This window comes from Rosa rugosa, chromosome 6 (genome assembly GCF_958449725.1).
Source record: "Rosa rugosa chromosome 6, drRosRugo1.1, whole genome shotgun sequence".
Lineage (NCBI taxonomy): Eukaryota > Viridiplantae > Streptophyta > Magnoliopsida > Rosales > Rosaceae > Rosa > Rosa rugosa.
Window position 1 is genome coordinate 49840147 of NC_084825.1, and position 22115 is coordinate 49862261.

General features: G+C 39.9%; 2 protein-coding genes and 2 pseudogenes across 2 annotated transcripts; 2 read left to right on the top strand and 2 right to left on the bottom strand.

Moving 5' to 3' along the window:
* The first annotated feature begins 2305 nt into the window (after window positions 1-2305).
* Window positions 2306-7800, top strand: LOC133716942 (endoglucanase 4-like; annotated as a pseudogene).
* Window positions 7801-8318: 518 nt separating this feature from the next.
* LOC133716943 (endoglucanase 8-like) lies at window positions 8319-10687 on the top strand (annotated as a pseudogene).
* Window positions 10688-15826: 5139 nt separating this feature from the next.
* On the bottom strand, window positions 15827-18183 carry LOC133713788 (21 kDa protein-like). Its single transcript, XM_062139818.1, has one exon. It carries the CDS (start codon window positions 17601-17603, stop codon window positions 16941-16943), a length of 663 nt encoding a protein of 220 aa, XP_061995802.1. The 5' UTR covers window positions 17604-18183; the 3' UTR covers window positions 15827-16940.
* A 2229-nt stretch (window positions 18184-20412) lies between these two features.
* Window positions 20413-21603, bottom strand: LOC133713790 (cyclin-dependent kinase F-4-like). The gene has a single exon (XM_062139820.1). The coding sequence runs from the start codon at window positions 21595-21597 to the stop codon at window positions 20443-20445; it is 1155 nt and encodes a 384-aa protein (XP_061995804.1). The 5' UTR covers window positions 21598-21603; the 3' UTR covers window positions 20413-20442.
* Window positions 21604-22115: the final 512 nt, after the last annotated feature.

Sequence of the window (22115 nt, forward strand, 5' to 3'; positions counted from 1 at the left end):
AACCAGTGCCGACATCAGACCTCTGCCGTCGAACAGATCCCAGAAGCCCAAGGACCGCCACAACACGCCGACGGAAAGCATCAACCCAGCGCTGCACCATGTCAGCCAAACGCCCCGATCCCAGATGAGGAGATCGAGACCGATCAGCCCACACCGAGGACGAGTCACCACCACCAGCCCTGGCACGCACCACTGCCCCCTCCCAGATCGCCGAATCGGTGACGCCAGAACCCACCGCCGCCGTAGACAACAAATCGGGAAGCCCAGATCTAGATCTGTTTTCCCCACCCGAGATCGAAGGACTCCCCCCCACCCCTGGACCGCACCTCTGCCATGAAGGCCCGCCCCTCCTGACCATCGGAATCCCCTCCCGGGCCAGAACACAGCGGCGAAACGCCGTCCGCGTTCGGCCGGGAGAGAACCACACCTCGAAGTTTTTCTCTTTTTTTCCGCGCGTGGGGCGCGTTCTAGGGACTAGACTATTTCTTGATAGCATGATTTTTAGAATGTGTGCTAGCTGACTAACAAAACAGTGGAACACCAAAACCTCGAACGAATATATATATATATATATATATATTTTTGCATGAATAGACTTTAAATAATCGTAAAAAAAATTGTGCTCGTGAGTTCTAGTTGAGTTGCTTTAGTTCGAAAAGTGCTTTAAAATTATTATTTAAGGGTAGAAAAAAATTGGTGAAAAGATAAGAACATGCGATTTTGATTAGGCTGTCACTTGGTCGGTCAAAACTTTCGGTTTCAAATTGAGCTACTAATTACCAACCAAAATTTTTAGTTCTTAATCATATATACTAAATTCGGTATTTTGATTTTCGGTATTACCAATTTTAGAATAACTGATTCTTTGTAGTATAAATTAGAATGAACAATACTAAGTTTTTCAATTTTATAGTCATAAACTTTATACTCATCTACTTATTATAGTTTTCTTTTGTACATATGACATCAGTTAACCATTTTCAATAAAACTAGGTTATTTAACTATCTTTGATCAAGTCATTTAAAATATATGTACTAATAATGTAGTATATGTTAATAGGGGGAGTGCTATATACACACACTCAGTTGAGTGTGTGTTAGCCACACTCAGTCATGTGGAAAAATATCAGATTTTCCTAATATTAAATCCATCTAGAAATACAGCAGCTGTTTTGAATGAATTCTCTTCCATATTTACCCTTTTTATGTCCTTACTCCTTCCTTCCTCTCAAAATCAAACCCATCATTCTGCTTCTAAATCAAGATACGAGCAGTGATAAATCTGCAGAGATCCCTCATTTATTTAACACACCAAACTATAAGAAGAGTCGAGTTTTACACATCCACAAAATGATCAAATCCCTCGCAAAACCATTCTTAATTTAGGACCCCAATCTTAATCAAACATCAAACCATGTTCAAACCATTCTTAATTTAGGCCCCCAATCTTTTTTTTCTTCTTCAAAGGATCAAAGGATTTCACTCCTACCCCCATGGTAACTCGAATCCAGGACCTGGATGCCCAATCTTAATCAAACATCAAACCATGCAGGTTAATAGTGCATGCATGTATTTTAATAGTACATTAATAGTACTATTAATGTAGTATAAGAAGAAAATGGTTTATTAAAGTAAATTAAATTGCAAATCTAGGCTGAATGAGGAACTAGGGATTCATTCACACTATTGAATAAGAGGAAAAGCCATTGTAATTAACCACAAGAGGAAAGAAAATTAACAAAATGTAACTACTCGTAAATACTATTTGGCCTGGTTCATTCACAGTTTTGAATAAGGCAGTATCAGCCAAGGTACATATGTGATTCTCATCTGTGGTCAACCACCAAAAGAAGAAAAATTAACGAAAGAAATAACTTCTTATCCATTTTAGTTTCCTGAGAACGTGCATTATTTACAAAATGGCAGGAGGATAAGGAAAAGTCACTAATAATTTTCGTGCCTCCATAGATTTTCGTTTAAGAGAAATAATTAAGCCAACTTGGTACAAGCAAATAGTGGGAGTGCACTGTCATACATGTAACAAAGACATACATATCAAGGCTGTCCTATAAATTCAGTGATTATACAGACCATTTGAGATTGCCTACTTTCTTGAGATTTTAGTACTAGAAATTGACTGATAGTAGTGATGATGAGTAAAATCATGTGCAGGAATACCCTTCCAAGGGTGTTAATAATATTAGCAGGGATGATCACAGCAGCAAGTTTGGCTTCGTCACACAACTACACTGATGCTTTGTCGAAATGCATATTGTTTTTCGAAGGGCAGAGATCTGGAAACTTACCGCCTTCGCAAAGAATGACTTGGAGGAAAGATTCGGCCTTGAAGGATGGCTCTGATGTTGGTGTAAGCCTCTCTCTCACTCTTTTTCTGGCTTAAGATCGAATTTCTGATTAGCCATATGATTTGCTTGCAATATTTTGATAGTGGCACTTCTACGAAAAACACTAAAAAAATACTTTTATAACAACTCTTTTATTATTTGAAAGCACTTTTGCCACGCATTTTTGTATAACATTGACATCCACTAATGAGTCAAACCTTATATCTTAAATTTTAACAATAAATTTCATTGTTATTTAATTAATTGGTATTGGAAAATTGGGTGAATCGTCTCTATATATATTTCAATTTAGCACTGCCCAATTTTTCATCAAGGAGATTTTGAAAACCTTTGGATCGTCTAGAACATATATAAATGACAGGCCTGTTCCACCCTCAGATGGATCTTGTAGGGGGTTACTATGATGCAGGAGACAATGTGAAGTTCAACTTTCCCATGGCCTTCACAACAACAATGTTGTCGTGGAGCGTGCTAGAGTTCGGAAATCTAATGGGATCGGACCTTCAACATGCTATGGAAGCTATAAGATGGGGGACTGATTATTTTCTGAAAGCCACAAACGTTCCTGATTCGGTTGTGGGTGTAGTTGGCGATCCCATTGGTGACCACAGTTGTTCTCAAAGGCCTGAGGACATGGACACCCCAAGAACCTCTTATGTAGTCACCAAAGAAAAGCCAGGTTCAGAAGTCTCAGCCGAAATTGCAGCTGCATTTGCAGCTTCTTCCTTGGTGTTCAAAGATTCAGACAATAACTACTCTACTTTGCTTCTTAACCGATCAATGCAGGTGCATATATAGCTGATGATCACGATCTTTAATCTTCTTTTTTAGCTTTTTATACTTCATTAACCTTTTCTCTGTGGCTATACTAGGTCTTTGAATTTGCAGATAAGTATAGGGGGTCTTACAATGACAGTATTGGGGAAGGAGCATGCCCCTTTTACTGTGATTTTAGTGGCTACATGGTAACTAATTTGTTTTTCAAGTTTCATTATGTTACGTAATTAATTGAAAATTTGATTTTAGTTAATTCATCACTAATCTTGGGGTGACTAATTTGTTTCAAGGATGAATTGCTCTGGGGAGCTTCTTGGCTATACAAGGCAACCGGAACAGCTGATTATTGGAATTATGTGAGAGAGAACATAGACAAAATGGAGTCCACTGTAATAAGAAATTTCAATGGGGATCCTGTTTCATACATAAATGGTGCTGTCACTGAATTTGGATGGGATTCAAAGCATTCCGGGATTAACGTACTTGTTTCTCAGGTACTTGGTTTTTAAATCTAGCCATCATATTTAATTTCTTCGAATTAACCTATCTAACATTTTTCTTTTCTATACTTGTTTGCAGTGGGAAATGACTGATCCGAACAATTCTAGTCCTTTTATTCTCAATGCGGATAAGTTTGTATGCTCGATTTTGCCAGAATCACCTACTCAAAAATCGGTCACATATTCACCAGGTAGTTTCGCAACAAAAGACTACCTAGAAGCTAAAAGATTATAATCATGATATCTTGTCAAACCGGCTTAACTCTGTTTTCTTTTTCTTTCCTAAATAAATTAGGAGGGCTGTTGTTCAAACCAGGAGGAAGTAACCTGCAACATTCAACCTCAATATCATATCTTCTTATGGTTTATGCTGGATACATGAAAGCTACGAACAAAGTCGTGAATTGTGGCAATAATGTGGTCATCACTCCAGATCGGCTAGTAAATTTCACCAAAGGACAGGTATAACTTTTAGGGAGTGCGAATAACACTAGCAGATATGGTGATGAAACATTTGGGGCTGAATTTTTTTAATTTTTTTTTGCAACACTATACAGGTTGATTATATACTAGGAAGCAACCCATTAGGCATGTCATACATGGTCGGATTCGGGCCACAATTTCCTCAGAAAATACATCACCGCGGTTCTGTTCTACCATGCCTTGATCAACACCCAAAACACATCGATTGCCGCGGAGGAGACGTGTATTGGCAAAGCCAAGGTCCTAATCTGAACTTGCTAACAGGTGCAATTGTGGGAGGTCCTGCTGAAAATGATACATTCCAAGATTCTCGATATAATGTTCCACAATCAGAGCCAACTACATACATCAACGCTCCTTTTGTGGGAGTTTTGGCTTACTTTAAATCACTATTTCCCTAACTGAATCCAAGAAAATGATCGGTTGGTCGAAACTCTTTATTGCTTGTAGCCTTGTATGAGACTCCAACATTGCTAACTGAATAAATAAATTACCTATAAAGTGGTTTGTTCATCATTTTAATTTTTTGAACCAACAAACCAATTAAACTCAATGAAAATGTAAATCAAGCATTATCTATGAAAATATGTCATAACAAAGATATGTCATACGTTTATTCGCGCTTCAAAAGAAAAATAAAATATAATAATAATAATAATAAATAAATACTTTTAGAGTTTTTATCAAATAAAGCAAATTCATTAAAATAAAAAAAAATAAAGCAAATTCATCAAAAAAAAAAAAATAAAGCAAATTCATTAATATAAAAAGTACACTAGAAACTCAACAATGGGTTTAATATTACAGACTTAAAAAGAAAATACAAGCAAGCCCAAACTAAACAACCCAAAGAAACTAGGCTAGCACAAACCCGTAACCCCCCAAAATAACAAACCAGCAAGGATTAGAACCGTGAGCCAGAAAAAGAACACTATAGAATTGCTTTTACTAGCCAGTAACTAGAATATCACCACCTCAGGGTCTCATAGATTTTGGTAATAATGGGATGGCTCTTTAAATTTGGGGTCACTAATATTTAAGGATACATATAGTATTCCCATCAGGTTCAAGAATTTGTATTGAATTATTTCCATCTAAGTTTTGGAAAATGGATTTGGGAACCTACAACCTATTCAACCCATGTTTCCATTTTTGCAGTTTGCTTATCATTTTACCAACCCCCCTGTGTACTTTGAAGGTCTTTTTATACCAACTTGTACATCAAACAGACGCACTCAGCATAACAGAGAGGAAAAGAAGTGATATTGAAGAGTAAAATCATGTGTACCAATTCCCGGCTGTTGATAGCAGCAGGGTTGTTGGCAATGGCAACCGCCGCAAAAGTGACTCCACATAACTACGCAGATGCTTTGTCGAAGTCCATTTTGTTTTTTGAAGGCCAGAGATCTGGCAAGTTACCGAATTCTCAACGAATGAATTGGAGGAAAGATTCTGCCCTACATGATGGCAGCGATGTTCATGTGAGTCTCTTTAGTCTCACCAAATTTGCTTATCAAATGACATGTCACAATGCATGCATATTCTATTAGAAAGAAAAAAAAATGAAGCGCATGGTGAACATGCGGATCTACTTAAAAAATCAAAGTTTATGGATCTATTTCATATAAATTACTTACTAAAATCTTTTGTCCTTGATACACTAACACTGACAAGTATTCCTGATATGGTCTCAGAGGGATCTGGTGGGAGGTTACTATGATGCTGGTGACAATGTGAAGTTCAACTTTCCCATGGCCTTCACAACAACATTGTTGTTATGGAGCGTTCTAGAGTTTGGAGATTTGATGGGATCTGAACTTCAACATGCTTTGGAAGCTATAAGATGGGCAACTGATTATTTTCTTAAGGCCACAAATGATCCTGGTTCAGTAGTTGGCGTAGTAGGCGACCCCAACGGAGATCATGCTTGTTGGCAAAGGCCTGAAGACATGCATGGATACCCCAAGAACCACATATGTAGTAACTAAAGAAAAACCAGGTTCAGAAGTTTCTGCAGAGATCGCAGCCGCGCTTGCAGCTTCCTCCATAGTGTTTAACCAATCAGACAAAGCCTACTCTGACTCGCTTCTTAAGCGAGCCATCCAAGTATGCAACTGATTATCGAGTTTTACTTCTGTTTTTATATTTTATTTTTGAACATATATGTCAAAAATTTTGCCATTTATATACTAATAAGTTTTTCTATATATGGATTGCTAGGTGTTTCAATTTGCAGATCAGTATCAGGGATCTTACAATACTAGTATTGGCGACGGAGCCTGCCCATTTTACTGCGATTTTAGTGGCTACATGGTATAACAAATCTATATATCCGGGTGAATGCTCTGCTGATATTCATAGTGTTGGTCTTTCGTATTTAATCATTAAACCACATCCATAGTCAGATTTTGTGTACGTTGGATATAAATTTAGCTTGAAGATCAGTTAGGAATTAACCGGCCTATTCCATAATGAGTGACCTTAATTCCGTTTTCCGAGTTCAAATCATAGTCAAGTGGTGAGGGAAAGCATACAAAATTATGTTTTATTACGTGTTAATATTTGCAGGATGAATTGATTTGGGGAGCTTCATGGCTATACAAGGCAACAAAGGCACCAAATTATTGGAAATATGTCAAAGACCACATACACAATCTGGAGTCGTCAAACACTGTAGTGAGAAATGTGGATGGTTCTCCTGTTCCATTTGTTGGTGGTGACATTACTGAATTCGGATGGGATAGCAAGCATGCCGGCATCAACATACTTGTTTCTCAAGTCAGTTACATATTTCTTGTATTTTTTAACTTCATTATTTTCTTTTCTTTAAATAGTGAACTGAAACCTTATGCTGAACCTGAATTTTTCTCATGAATTTGCAGTGGGTTATGACTGATCCAGCCAATTGCAAACCGTTCATTCCCAAAGCTGACCAGCTTATATGCTCCATTCTGCCTGAATCACCAGCTCCCAAATCAGTCACGTATTCACCAGGTTGCTAGTTTGTCAATGTTTTTAATTATATGATTCACACTTTGACAACGTAACATACATGTTCCATTCTGTGACTGTTTTTCTTTTAATGTATGTAAGGTGGACTCTTGTTCAAACCTGGATCTTGTAACCTGCAACACACGACATCCTTATCATTTCTTCTTATAGTTTATGCTCGATACCTGAAAGGTGCCAACAGAACCATAAACTGTGGCAATAATGTTGTTCTTGGTCCAGCTCATTTGATAGATTTCACAAGAAAACAGGTATGTGCATAGGTAAGATGTGTGCATAATAAAACTACGTTGATTTTAGTGCCTGAAAGGCTGAAACTGAACTGATGCATGCAGGTTGATTATATACTCAGAAGCAACCCATTGGGGATGTCTTACATGGTGGGATATGGTACAAAATTTCCTCAAAGAATACATCATCGTGCTTCTGTGGTACCTTCCATGGATAAGCATCCACAGCACATGAAGTGCCATGACGGTGATCAGTATTTCAAAAGCCAAGCTCCAAATCAAAACTTGCTAATAGGAGCAGTTGTCGGGGGACCAGCCGAGAATGATACATTCGAAGATTCTCGATATGATCCTGGACAATCAGAGCCAGTTACATACAACAATGCCCCTTTTGTTGGTGTTTTGGCATTCTTTAAGGCTCTATATAGTTTGTAGTTCTATACACATTTTGGAACTGAAATTGATCAAAGAAGTCATAATAAATTGGATCGAATGTATTAAGATTTGAGTTCTAATTTAACATTGTAACATTTTTAGTCTTTTTAAACCGGAAAAGGAAACAAAAAAAAAAAAAAAAAAAAAACAGGAAAAGGAAATAAGACAACTATTCAGATTTGTTAGCCAAAATTAATGCTAGCCAGAAATAAGGTATACCTTGGTACCGATATTTGGAATTGAATTATGCACTAGAATCGCTTCATATTTAGGTAATTATGGTATGTCTCATTTACTTTACTTTCCATTTGGGTTCGCTCACAATAATGTTGATAGAGGCAAATACCAAAGATGCAGTTTTACCCAAATTTATCACAGTACTATCTTCTGTGTCATTCTGTCACACTAGGGCACCTCCAGCCGCCCTACTATACACACACACACACACACACACACGTTGTTCATAGCTCTAATTTTCTTCAAACTTAAGAAAAATCTTGAAAATGAGCAAATTAGTCATGTCTAGTAGTAATATTAAACAACCATTAAGGTTGTTGATGGTAGAAGTAGGGATGTTGGCAATGGCAACACTAGTAAGCTCTGCGGTTCAACATAACTACGCGGATGCTTTCTCAAAGAGCATTTTGTTTTTTGAAGGGCAGAGATCGGGGAGGTTGCCGCATACACAACGAATGACATGGAGGAAAGATTCTGCTCTACGTGATGGCCTAGATGTTAAAGTAAGTCTCTAGATCTCTTTCTCAGTCCCATTTGCTTGGTGTTCAAGACATGTAGATGGGTTCTATATCTTGCAATTACATAAGATGGAATCCTATGTGTAAGGTAGTTGATCGTAAAAAGAGGACCATGGGAATTAGAACTTTGTTAGGACTATTTCCTAAAAACATGTAGTAGAACAAATAACAACAACAAATTTCCTAACCAGTTCTCTGTTATAGCCGATTCATAAAGTTGCATTTCATATTGGTTATCAATTCTGTATTATAACCGGTTCTTTATTGATTTGTAATCCTAGAGGGATCTGACCGGGGGTTACTATGATGCGGGTGACAATGTGAAATTTAACTTTCCAATGGCTTTCACCACAACAATGTTTGTCATGGAGTGTTATAGAATTCGGAAAATCAATGGGCTCAGAACTTCCACATGCCTTGGAACTTGGAAGCCATTAGATGGGCGACTGATTATTTGCTTAAATCCACTACTAGTGCTAGTGGTTCTGTTGTTGGTGTAGTCGGTGACCCCAATGGTGACCACACTTGTTGGGAAAGGCCTGAAAACATGGACACTCCTCGAACATCTTACATAGTAACCACACAAAAGCTAGGTTCTGAAGTTTCAGCCGAGATTGCAGCCGCACTTGCAGCTTCTTCCATGGTGTTTAGTGGTTCTGACAAAGGATATTCTACCTTGCTTCTTACCCGAGCAAGACAGGTACATCGCCAGAATACAATAATTGTAAAACTCTCACTTTTATACAAAGGTTGCAAAGATTTGAGGAGAACAATACATTGTTAACTAAATGTAACATCTATACGTAATAGTTTTTTTTTCGTACATAGGTGATTTATTACTTTTAATTTAGGATTAAATTCAGTTTACCCCCTGAGATTTGGGGGTAATTTCATGTTAGTCCATGTCCTCTCAATTTAATCAGTTTACCCCTCGAGCTTTTCAATTTTCCTCAACTGTGTCCATTCCGTTCAATGGCTACAAGGTAAAATATTTATTCAATCAGCTGACCTCAACTTGTCTTTCCAACTTTGCTAATCAATTTGCCTTGCAGGATGAATTGATTTGGGGAGCAGCATGGTTATACAAGGCAACAAGGAGTCCTCATTATTGGAACTATGTAAAACAGAACATAGATGCCATGAATTTGGAGTCCAATGTAGTCCTAAGAAATGTGGAAGGCCAAGTAGTTGCATACAATGGCGGAGATGTCACCGAATTTGGGTGGGATGCAAAGCATGCTGGCATTAACATCCTTGTTTCTCAAGTAACCTACTTGTTTCTTTTTCATAATGGTCATGAATGTGATCCTTGGTTAAGTTTTGTTCCTTGTTAATTTGTAGTGGATGATGACTAACCCCGTCAAGGCCAATCCCTTCATTCCCAAAGCGGATGGGCTTGTTTGCTCCATTGTGCCCGAATCACCTGCTCCCAAATCAGTCACACTCACGAGGTAGTTGTGACGACTAAGCTAATGATTTCGACTTACAGTTTGATAACATAACAATACTCAAGCGCGTCTTGTTATCATCAGGTGGGCTCTTGTTCAAACCTGGAGCCCTGGAGGAAGTAACATGCAACATACAACCGCTTTATCTTTTCTTCTAGTAGTTTATGCTGGCTATATGAAAGCTGCAAGAAAAGTTGTAAATTGTGGGAACAATGTTGTTGTCACTCCAGCTAGGCTGGTGGACCGTGGAACTCACAAAAGAACAGGTAAATTGCATTAAGCCAGTTAAATTCTTACCTAGTAGTATTCTTTAGTTGACTGACATATAATGCAGTTTGTTTGGCTGAAATTCTGGTATGTTCAGGTTGATTATATACTGGGAAGCAATCCTAATAGCATGTCATACATGGTGGGATATGGTACAAGATTTCCCCAGAAGATACCTCACCGCGGATCGGTGATACCTTTGATTGATCAACACCCCAAACACATGCAGTGCATGAAGAAATACATCTCCAAAGCTCAGGCTCCGAATCCAAACATGCTGATAGGTGCAATCGTTGGAGGACCAGCTCTGGATGATACATTAAGATTCTCGATATAATGTTCCACAATCGGAGCCAATTAACCACATACATTAATGCACCTTCTGTTGGTGTTTTGATAGATCGATGCTGTTCCTAATCTTTCTCTAATCACTTACTGTTCTAGCCCAATGCATTGTAATAGTGGAATAGCCCATTACAAGATCCAATAACTGTTCACATGACAGCTGGCTACTGCCATCCAGATCATGAACTGATCTTGTAATCCTACTATATATTTTGTATTGCTATTCTCTTTTGAGGTAATGAATGAATGAATTATGCAATTTAATTAAACTTTCCTTGTTATTTTCTTCTTCCCTGCCAAGTTGAGTCTATCAACTGGTATCAGAGCATGGCTCCGTCTAGGACCGTGCAAGCTTCTGCTCCCTTCACCACCCCCATCTCCGCCGCCTATGTTGAACCACTACCCCCTCCACCACAATTTACCAACATAGTCTCTTCCTCTTATCAACCTTCAGAGTTCAGATGACAATGAGCCTGCCAACACAGCCACCTTTCACCAATCATTAGCTCTTCTTCAAGAAGAAATTCATCAATCAATAGACTCACTCAACCACAACCAAGAAACCTTCCAATCTCATATCACTGCACAGCTTGCTGCTTTGCAAAGCACCATCATGCAAGCCATCACAGGCCAACACCAACCCATACACACATCCACCCCATCAACACCTTCTGCAGCCCTTTCGTTTACACTACCACCACCACCACCCCAATCACCAGCCAATATCCCACCAATCACCTTTGGATCACTCTCATCTCCAACACCAACTCCAGCAGGCCCTGCCTCCAACACCCAACTCCCTGCAATACACACTTATTCTCATCACACGGTAGCACCGACTGCAGCACCACCACAGTACACAACCATCGCCTCTCTATCCCAACCACCACCACCACCACCACACTTAACCCTCCCAGAGTTCCATATTCCCGGTCATCAAACTACCAACTTTCACCGATTCCAACAACCCAACAAATTCCATACTAACAACCACAATTTCAAACCGCCAAAGATAGATTTACCTCGCTTTACTGGCGATGACGCAGTGGGTTGGTTAGCCATGGCCGAAAGATACTTGAGGACACAGCGAATTCCGGCAACAGAACGGGTCTCCACCGTAGCTTGTCATTTCAGACCCGAAGCATCCATTTGGATGAACTCATTCGCGCAACGCAATCCATACATCTCATGGGAGCAATTCGTGCTGACATTCTTGGCTCACTTTGGGTCCGGTTCAAGTGCAGAATTTAAGGCTTTGCTTGCTCATCTGCAACAAACCACCACGGTGGAGCACTTCATCTCCGTTTTCACCAAGTTCTCATGTCATGCTCCAGATTGGACTGATGCACAACTCCTTCCCATCTTCATAGGTGGTTTGAAGCCTGAAATCAGGCATGATGTCATGGCCCTTGCTCCAGCCACTCTCACGGAGGCGCAGCGCTTAGCACGGCGCTATGAGGCCAAGCTGACAGACTCGCAAGTGTCAGAGGCATGCCCATTCCGCCCTTACCGTCCCAACAACTGGTCCACATCATTCAGATCAACAAGTGGACCCGACACAACCCACTCCCACCCTATCCCAAATCATACAACCACCACTACAAATCCAACTAACCCCACCAATCCCACTCCTACTTCATACCACTCAAACCAACGACCATCCCTGAACAGGTCACCACGAGTATGGGCCACCCAAGCGCAACGTGATCGTAGAGCCAAAGGACTCTGCTTCAACTGCGATGAACAATACTCACCTACTCACGTCTGCAAAAGGCCATTCTTGGCCATACTGGCAGCAAATTCAAGTATGGAGGCCATACTGGTAGCAGATTCAAGTATGGAGGATGATTCTGACAATCTAGAATTTCATGCTTGCGTACAACCACAAGATGAACCCATCCCTGAAACTGTTGAGGTCATGAAAATTCGGGGTACTATCAATGGCTCTCCAGCAACAATCTTCATTGATTGTGGGGCCGCCTCCAATTTCTTGAACCCCCAATTTGCTCGGAATCTGGGTTTATCCATTACACCATCCTCCGATTCTCGATTTACCTCAGCCTCAGGAGAAACACTATCTCCTACCAGAACGGCTAAGGACGTCACAATCCTCCTCCAAGGTTACTTACTGGCTCTTTCTTGTTGCTACCCTTATCGGGTTGCGACCTTGTACCGGAAGCACCATGGTTGGATTCTCTTGGCCTCATTGGATGGCACTTTCAAGAGAAGGTGATGATGTTCTACACTGATGGCCAATGCCATGTTCTCAGAGGAATCACACAGCGTCCTTTCCATACTCCTCCAAATGAAATACTAGCCCTTTTACCATCTGACCAATGGGACTCAGTAGCCCATAGCCCAACCTTACCACTTCAGCCTCACACAGAAACCCCCCATCCTTCAATCCAACCCCTCCTTGCCTCTTTTTCGTATGTGTTTTCCTCACCCACAGGACTACCACCACAAAGGCCCACTGATCATCAGACCCTTAAGCACTTGTTGGACCAACGTACATCTGCACCATCTCAACACAAATGGTTAGCCAAATTGATGGGTTACAATTACACCATTGATTACCAAGCTGGAAGTTCGAATACTGTTCTAGACCTACTTTCAAGATGCCATGAATTGTGCCCAAGTCAGACGGTCTCTGCCCCGGTCTTTGATTGCTTACACCAAATCGATCAGGAATGCCTCGGAGACGCGGCAGCTCAAGTGATCAAGTCACAATTACAGCAAGGTCTTACGGCCAAGAAAGGTTTCAATTTTCACAATAGCAGGTTATTGTACAATGGTAAGATCTTTGTACCATCCTCTTCTGATTGGCGCACTAAGTTGCTATATGAATTCCATTCTTCTTTGCAAGCTGGCCATTCGGGTTACCTACACACATATGTGCGCATCTTTAGCAATTTTGCTTGGCCTGGAATTCGTAAAGAGATAAGAACCTTCATAGCAGAGTGTGATCAATGCCAGAGGCAAACTTACAAGACTATACAGCCATCTGGCCTCTTGCAGCCCCTTCCCATTCCAGAAAACATATGGTTTGACATATCTATGGATGCTGTTGATGGCCTTCCCTCATCAGTTGAAAAAAATGCAATCTTTGCTGTAGTGGATCGCCTCTCCAAGTATGGACGTTTCATCGCAATCTCTCACCCATATTCTGCCACTCAGATTGCTGAAGTGTTCATGAAAGAAGTATTTCGCCTCCATGGAATGCCAAAGTCTATCGTCAGTCATTGGGATCCTATCTTCATCATCCATTTTTGGGCAGCCTTCTTTAAATTGCAGGGCACTACCTTGTGCCGCAGCTCGGCATACTATCCTCAAACGGATGGGCAAACCAAAGTTGTCAATCGATCACTTGAACATTACTTGCGGTGCTTTGTGCAGGACAAACCTTCTTCTTGGTCTGAACTGCTTCATTGGGCGGAATTTTGGTATAATTCCACCTACCATTCCACCATTAGAATGACCCCGTTTCAAGTTGTGTACGGGACTCACCCTCCCTCCGTTGCTATGTATGTGCCAGGCTCCACTTCAGTTCATACAGTGGATAGGGCGCTACAGGACCGCAATGCTCTAGTCCACTTGCTGATGACCTACATGGCGTTAACACAGAACCGAATGAAGCAAGCTGCTGATCAACATCGTACTGAACGCGAGTTCAACGTCGTTGACTGGGTGTTCTTGAAATTACACCCATACCGACAACAGTCACTTGTGAAAGGCTCATCAAACAAGCTTTCTCCTCGCTCCTATGGCCCCTTCTTGATTCAAGTTCGCATTGGCAAAGTCCTTCACCCTATCTTTCATGTTTCACTTCTGAAACGGCGCATCGGAGATGGTACGCCTCTTACTACTTCTCTCCCTGACTTTGATGAGCATGGTGACCTCTTGTGGCGCCCGGAGAAAGTCCTTGACACGGCAGTGGTGCATAAAAAGAAGCGCAATATCACTCAATGGTTGATACAGTGGGTTGGCCTCCCGGCTGAAGATGTTACCTGGGAAGAAGCTCACACCATCAAACATCGTTTCCCTCCATTCTGTGCCTGAGGACAGGCCCCTTCTCAAGGGGGAGGGACTTGATAGATGCAGTTCCTAATCTTTCTCTAATCACTTGTTCTAGCCCAATGCATTGTAATAGTGGAATAGCCCATTACAAGATCCAGTAACTGTTCACATGACAGCTGGCTACTGCCATCCAGATCATGAACTGATCTTGTAATCCTACTATATATTTTGTATTGCTATTCTCTTTTGAGGTAATGAATGAATGAATTATGCAGTTTAATTAAACTTTCCTTGTTATTTTCTTCTTCCCTACCAAGTTGAGTCTATCATGTTTTGGCTTACTTCAAATCACGATCTCCCTATATCAAAATTTTTGTTTTGTGCTTTGATGACATACATGTTCTGGCAAGTCGGCTATGTTCCAAGTTGTTTTTTTTTTTTTTTTTTCATTATTTGAAAACTAATCCGACAGAATGTCATACTTCCCAAGGCCCAAGTTTCTGGAGATCCAGCACCATGCCCAGGCCCAAGTTCCCTCGGGGTGTTACATGTGGAACTGGACCCATACAGTTTAGGCTTGTCTTCGCTAGCCATTACTGGTTGTTATCTATTGGGTTTGTGAAGGAGTGCTCCATATTGGAGGAAATTACATAGGAAAATCTCTACCAACAGGATTATAATCATTATATGATGAGATTCGTAGTCTTTTAGAGCTTGATTTTTAGAATATTCAATACACTAAAACATCGAAACTTTTTTTAACTTTATTGTTTTCTAATTTAAAAATCATAAAAGGAAAATTGGGTCATGATTTTTGAGTTTTGTTAGTTTGAAAAAGTGTTTAAAAATCATTATTTGAGAGTAGAAAAAATTATAAAAAAATTAGAACAAGCAATTTTAGCTAAAAATTGTCCACGATACGTTTTGGGTAGAAATCATAGTCTTTATAGTCTTGGAAAAACACCTTCTTCTTTTTCTTTTCTTTTTTAGAAAAAGAAAAGGGTCTTTCTAAATGTACCCAGCAAATTTCTATGTAGACCCAGCAAGTTTTTTACACCAAATAAAAAAATAGAATTTATAATTATACTCAGCAACTTTTCCAACAATACCCTTAGCAAAACTCACACCCAGCAAATCTCACACCCAGCAAAACTTGAATTATCTCCGCATCAATTTTTGATGTTGATTGTGGGTTTAGGCGTAGAAAACAAAGATAAAAAGGGTAGAAAAGCTGAAAAGAGAGGGAAAGGGAAGAAATAACGGGATACAAGGAAACGGTGGGTGAGAGAAAAGAAAGGGAAGGAAAAGTAATGGGAGACAAGGTGGAAAAGTGCAGCTGCAACAAGCAATTGGAACAATTTTCTTTTGAGACTCCTCCCTTCCACCCGGTCTGACTCTCTCTTGATTCACAGCAAGTTTTCTTTTCTTCTCCTCCCTTTCACTTGGTCTGACTCGAGTAGAAGAAGTCCACCGTTGTACCAAGGAGATGCAGTTCGAAGAGGACTTTCAGAGGCTCGGGCTCGGTTGGCTAACACCAAAGCAGTGAGTGGTGTGCAGGAGTGGAATCAAGGATGGGTATTAATTTCTGTTAGAGTATGGTATTGGGTGCAGGATATAGCGAAGAACAGTTTTTGTTCTTGGTATTATCCTTGAGCAAAGAGCTTGGTTATGGGTTATGGGGGTATGAACTCGTGTTTGATATTCAAGCTAGAGTTTAGTCCCTCGAGGTCGACAAAGCCCCAGCCTCCACCACTCCCTCCAAGACCCTTCCTTTCCGGTTCAGGCATCGCTTCGACCTCTACCGATTGGAGCCCAACCTCTGAGAATTGATGTGGAGATAATCCAAGTTTTGCTCTATGTGATATTTGCTAAGGATATTGTTGGAAAAGTTACTGAGTACACAATTATAAATTCTATTTTTTTATTGAGCGTAAAAAACTTGCTGGGTCTACATAGAAATTTGCTGGGTACATTTAGAAAGACCCAAAGAAAATTATAAAGTTCAGTATCTGTAAGGTAGCATAAACTGGATTAATTAAGAATGTAGTTTGGATATGGCAATTCATAAAAACAACATTATGAATGGCTGCCGAAAGAAGCTATTAGCCTCCATGCTAGTCTAATTAATATTTCTACATTATATGGCTTTTATCTTATTTGAATCAAAAGCATTCACATCTAAATCACATAGAATCCTTGGTGGGAACTTGTTTAGTCTAGGGGTTTCAGTTTATATATTTGAATGCATACAACCGCAAACACATCTAAATCACATAGAATTTTATATCTTCCATCAAAACTATATTATTCAACTATGAACTGAGGCGTATCTGTTGATCAAAGCCAAGGCATTGCTAGTCAATTGTGCAATGTTCACAATCCGACCCCTCACAACAGTCTTCAAATTCCCATTCAATCCATTTCCAGCAAACCCATCCGAGCAGGTGCCCTCATCCGTCAAGGCAGCACTAACCCAAGTTTGTACATCACTTATCATAAGCTCAAAACCAGAACTCCTAAAGTTAACCATCTTGGAAATAGACCTCTGAAGCTCGTCCACCGAGTCACTCAACAGTTCGACGCAGTCCCTCATGGCAGCAACTTCTCTAGGCTTCATGCCATGGCCGTGGGAGAGCCTTAACATCATAGTGGAGGTTGATTTAGCAGACGAAAGTGTCACATTAAAGGCTGCACAAGCAATAAGTTTAGGACTTGTTTGGATGACACTTGCTTGGCTTGAGAGAGAGGCAAGGCAGAGTTTTGGATAGGTTGTTGCACCACAAGATGTTTTAATGAACTCGGTATTGGTTTTCAAGGCAAGGTCTCTGTTAGTGCAGAAAAATTCCGTAGAGGAGTTTGACTCACCAATGAATGCGGACTGGAGCGGGAGCTGACCGGGAACAATCGAGAAGCTTCCTTTGAGCGTTGACCTGGAGTTTGACCGTCGGCTCGAGGAGAAGGGGGGGTACATGCAGAAAACCCTCCGATGCCTAAGTCAGTACGTTTCTCAGTAGTGGAGTAGATAGAATTGGAATTCGATCGATTACCTGGACGTCGAGCCTCCTTTATATAGGCGATGACTTACTTAGGGAGCAAGCCGTCATTATTCCGGCTTTTATGGCTGCATTTATTTACACACTTTATGATGACAATTATTGCTGCACTAATAACAGTTAATCATTGCGTACTTACGACCGTCATTCATTGCGTATTTATGATAGTCATTCATTGCGCACTTATAATCATAATCATTGTGCGTAGTTATTGTCGTAATAATCACCGCATTCATGACTGAAATTTAACGCCATACTAACTACGGAGTTAATCGCTTTAACTGCAAGCCCAGCAGAATTTGACCACTCCCACAGTCTCTAGCTGCTGAGATTGAGCAGAATATGCTACAAGTAGTGAAGAGTAGTACTATGAGAGAAGATGTAAAGAAATGTTTAGAAAATGAGGGTTCCATCTGTTTCTTTGTGTTTCAATATTTAGGCAGCAGAGTATTTAGCAGTGGAGTGATGAAAGGAGAGGGAAAAGTACTGATTTATAGAACCAAAAAGAAAGAAGAAGCAACACCAATTTGTGATAATCCTTATCAGTCTTGGATCAAATTAGGCAAATATCTATTTTCTTTGGGGCCCAAAATGCTAAAGATACATCCTTCCTTTAGCCAGAAAGTAGTTGTTGGTGTTTTTGCTTCCTCAACTTGGAGAAATTTAAGTTTAAAAAGCGATGTGAAACAAAAGCATGTTCCTTCCAGTTACGCTTATCTTTAAATTTTGTAGTTAAGAGCAGCTTGAATGGTGAAAAACATTGGCCGACTTGTGAAAATCTGCCTTTCTCCATTTTGGGGCAAATCCAAAAGGAATTCATTGTCTGAAAGGGACAAGAAACGGAAGGATATCTTCTTTGATAAAATATGAAGGAAAAATATCATATGGAGCAAATAAAGATCATGCAAAATTATTGTCCTACAGATACCAAATAGGGCATGTCGATCAATTTTAGGCTTTTTATATTTTTAGTAGGAAGATATTTCTTGAACCTTATAGGCCTACAAATATCTTAACACTTTTTTTTTTTTGCGTCAAAAAAGCTCAATAATATATTTACATTCAGCCCTTTCCCAGTGGTCTGCGTCCATATGCGGTGTTAAACCATGGAGCATTGATCCTTGATGGATCGCTTGATTGTTGGTTATGATTGATTTTCTTTGTGAATGATTAGCGTTCTAAGTTCTCCAATTTTATTCTTGTTTTTCCGGCCTCCCATGTTTTATATTGACTTCCTATTCTCAAAGTAAAAGAAAAACTATGGGTAAAATCTATAATGATGATAAAATCAAAGAGTTTTGTTCATGTATAAGTGTAAAACCCAGTACATGCAACAAGACTCGTATTTTTCAATCATCGGCGAAGTTTTAGTAAACCTACAAGGACTACGAATTAATAACATATATACAAAGCAAACATATTAGAACACATCAAATTCGCGCATTAAGCATTTATATGTACAATTACAACACCAGGTTAAGAACATTGTATATATAACTCCAATCTCAGCAATTGATAACCATGCATAAATGTTTTGTTAAGAGGCAACTTTTTATTTATCAAACACTTCCTTCAAACATTGCAGTCATTTCGAGGGTACGGTATAAAGCTAAGGACAAGAGTATCATTTTCTTACGTATAACCAAATTACAAGACTAAGGAAAACTTAGAAACTGATAAACAATCCATTAATGCACAGCAATGAATACCTCACCTTAATTACCATCTTTATTTCTCTGATCATCAACTATTAGTATCAATGTTCCTTAATTGTCAATTGCTTGATCTTAGGATCTTACTTGTATTGATTGTAATTGTTGACCTATACTGTACCTATATTGTCATAGCATATATTTAGGATCTAAATTGATCCTCAGTCCTGTATATAAGTTGAAACACATCAATGAGAAAGTAGGAAACATTTTTCTCCCAATCTTCTTTATGGTATTTAGAGCCTCTGTCTAACAACATCATCCCTTTTTTTTTTTTTTTTTTCTTTCTTTCTTTTCCTCTCTTCACATCAAATGGCCACTCCAAACACCACCACCACCTCCAATTTCCTCACTATCAAGCTTGATCGGATTAACTACTCACTATATATGGTTAGCTCAAATCACTCCCATACTCAAGAGCGTGAGATGGTGGCAATAACAGTGGGTGTTATCCATTGATCTATCCGAGATTCAATAGCCATCCACTCTTCATACGCTGGGTTGACCGTGTTAGTTAAATCACCATCTTCATTACGGAGAAAGGCTTCAGGACAAGGTTTTGTGCCATCAACAAAACTCATGAGGTTGCGACTCTTGAGTAAGGGAGTGATTTGAGCAAACCATAGTGAGTAGTTAGTCCGATCAAGCTTGATGGTGAAGAAATTGGAGGTGGTGGTGGTGTTTGGCATGGAGTGGCCATTTGATCTGGAGAGAGGAAAAGAAAAAGGAAAAAAAAAACAGAGGAAAGGGATGATGTCGTTAGAAAGAGGCTCTAGATACCATAAAGAAGATTGGGAGAAAAATGTTTCATACTTTCTCATTGATGTGTTTCAACTTATATACAGGACTGAGGATCAATTTAGATCCTAAAGATCTGCTATTACAATAAGTACACTATAGGACTGATGGTCAGTTTAGATCCTATAGGTCAGCAATTACAATCAATACAATTAAGATCCTAAGATCGAGCAATTGACAACTAAGAAACATTGATACTAGATGATCAGAAAAATAAAGATGGTAATCAAGATGAGGTAAATGCAATTCATTGCTTTGCATTGATGGATTGCTTATCAAAAACTACTTGTGCTTTTAGTTGTTGAAAATGTAAGGTTGATTCTCTTGACTTGCCATTCCATTGGACTCCAGCTTTCATGGGAGGTGGATGCAGCGGCTTCCCCACGGTACTGCGTGCAACGTTCCTTCCCTTGTTCACTAAGGTAGGAATATGATCTACTCTCTTTCCAGGAGGCAGATATTTTTGCTGCTCCGACACTCCCCTTGTTGCTCCAGCAGTTGTTGATTTGTGGCAACGAAGAGGTGGAGGAACACAATAGCAACTCTGGAAGAAAGGATGGTGGAGGGCCTCTGCAGCTGTTGGCCTCTTGGAAGGGTCCCAAGAACAAAGTGAACTAATGAGGCTAATTGCATGATCACTAACTGATGGAATAAGTGAAGAAAGATGAACACCAGCCAACTGTGGAAACTGGTAGTTCATATCTCTTGCAAGACGGAGCCCATCGGCCCATGAATCCTCGGTTGGCGTGCCAAGTACACTGCAAATTTTGTACATTTCATCTGCTTCACTAATACCAGGAAATAGAGGGCGGAGAGTAAGCAACTCGGCCATGATTGCACCCATTGCCCACATATCAACTTTAGAGCTATACAAACCTCGGAACAAGAGTTCCGGAGCTCGGTACCAGCGTGTCGACACATATTCAGTATAGGGTGGTTGGGAATCGATTTCCCGAGCAAGACCAAGATCTGCAATCTTGATTTTGAAATCTTTGGTAAGCAACAAGTTCTCCGGCTTTAGATCGCGATGAAAATATCCGCGTTGATGCATATGAGCAAGGCCTTTGAAAACTTCTAAACACCAATCTCTCACTTGAGATTCAGGGAAAGGCATTACCTTATCTTTCATACGCTGGTACAGGTTGCTGAACTCTATATATTCGAACACAAAGTACAAAATATTATTTTCTGATAGGATCAAATGTTTTAGCTTCACAATGTTTGGATGATTAACTTTCTGCAATGACTTAACTTCTCGAAGATTCATGCACTCATCCCATGAATAGTATCTTTTCTTGAGTTCTTTAATTGCAACAACTTCACCAGTCTGCTTATTTTTAGCTCGCCAGACAGTCCCAAATGCTCCATGGCCAACTTCCTTTATTAACTCGTAGCTCTCCATTCTTCCACTGGAGAAACACAAGCGGTGAGTACTTGAGGATGACAGTACCCGCCTTGATGACTTGAGTTCTGATTACTAAAAGTGAGGAGCCAAGAGGGGTTTATAGGTATGTTTTATAGCTTTCTATCACTACAATCCTGTTGAATGTAGGAGAGAGTGTTCCCCTAAGTCTTTGAGGATTTGGATTACTTGAGTGTAGGATAGAGTGCTCTCCTAGTTCTTTGGGGATTCGATTATTAACCCTGCTCTTAGTAGGCTAAACAAAAGGGACGGTCCTGATCAAATGATAAAGGGTACGTTAAATGACAAATCGAAGTTTTTTTATGGCTAAATTTGGTCAAGTCATATAATATTGAGTATTGACCGACTGGTTGTCCTTAATTAGCTATCCAGGTTGATTGATGAGCAAGTTTAGGGAAAAGCTTCTGGCAACAATCTGCAACTAGCATATCGACACTATTACTACAACTACATCTTTTATAACTCCCTTTTTCTCAAATCTGAATCCTCACTTGAAC

Bases quoted from the DNA above. Each gene is read 5' to 3' on its own strand.
- LOC133713788 (XM_062139818.1), bottom strand. From the start codon at position 17,603: ATGTACCCCCCCTTCTCCTCGAGCCGACGGTCAAACTCCAGGTCAACG.
- LOC133713790 (XM_062139820.1), bottom strand. From the start codon at position 21,597: ATGGAGAGCTACGAGTTAATAAAGGAAGTTGGCCATGGAGCATTTGGG.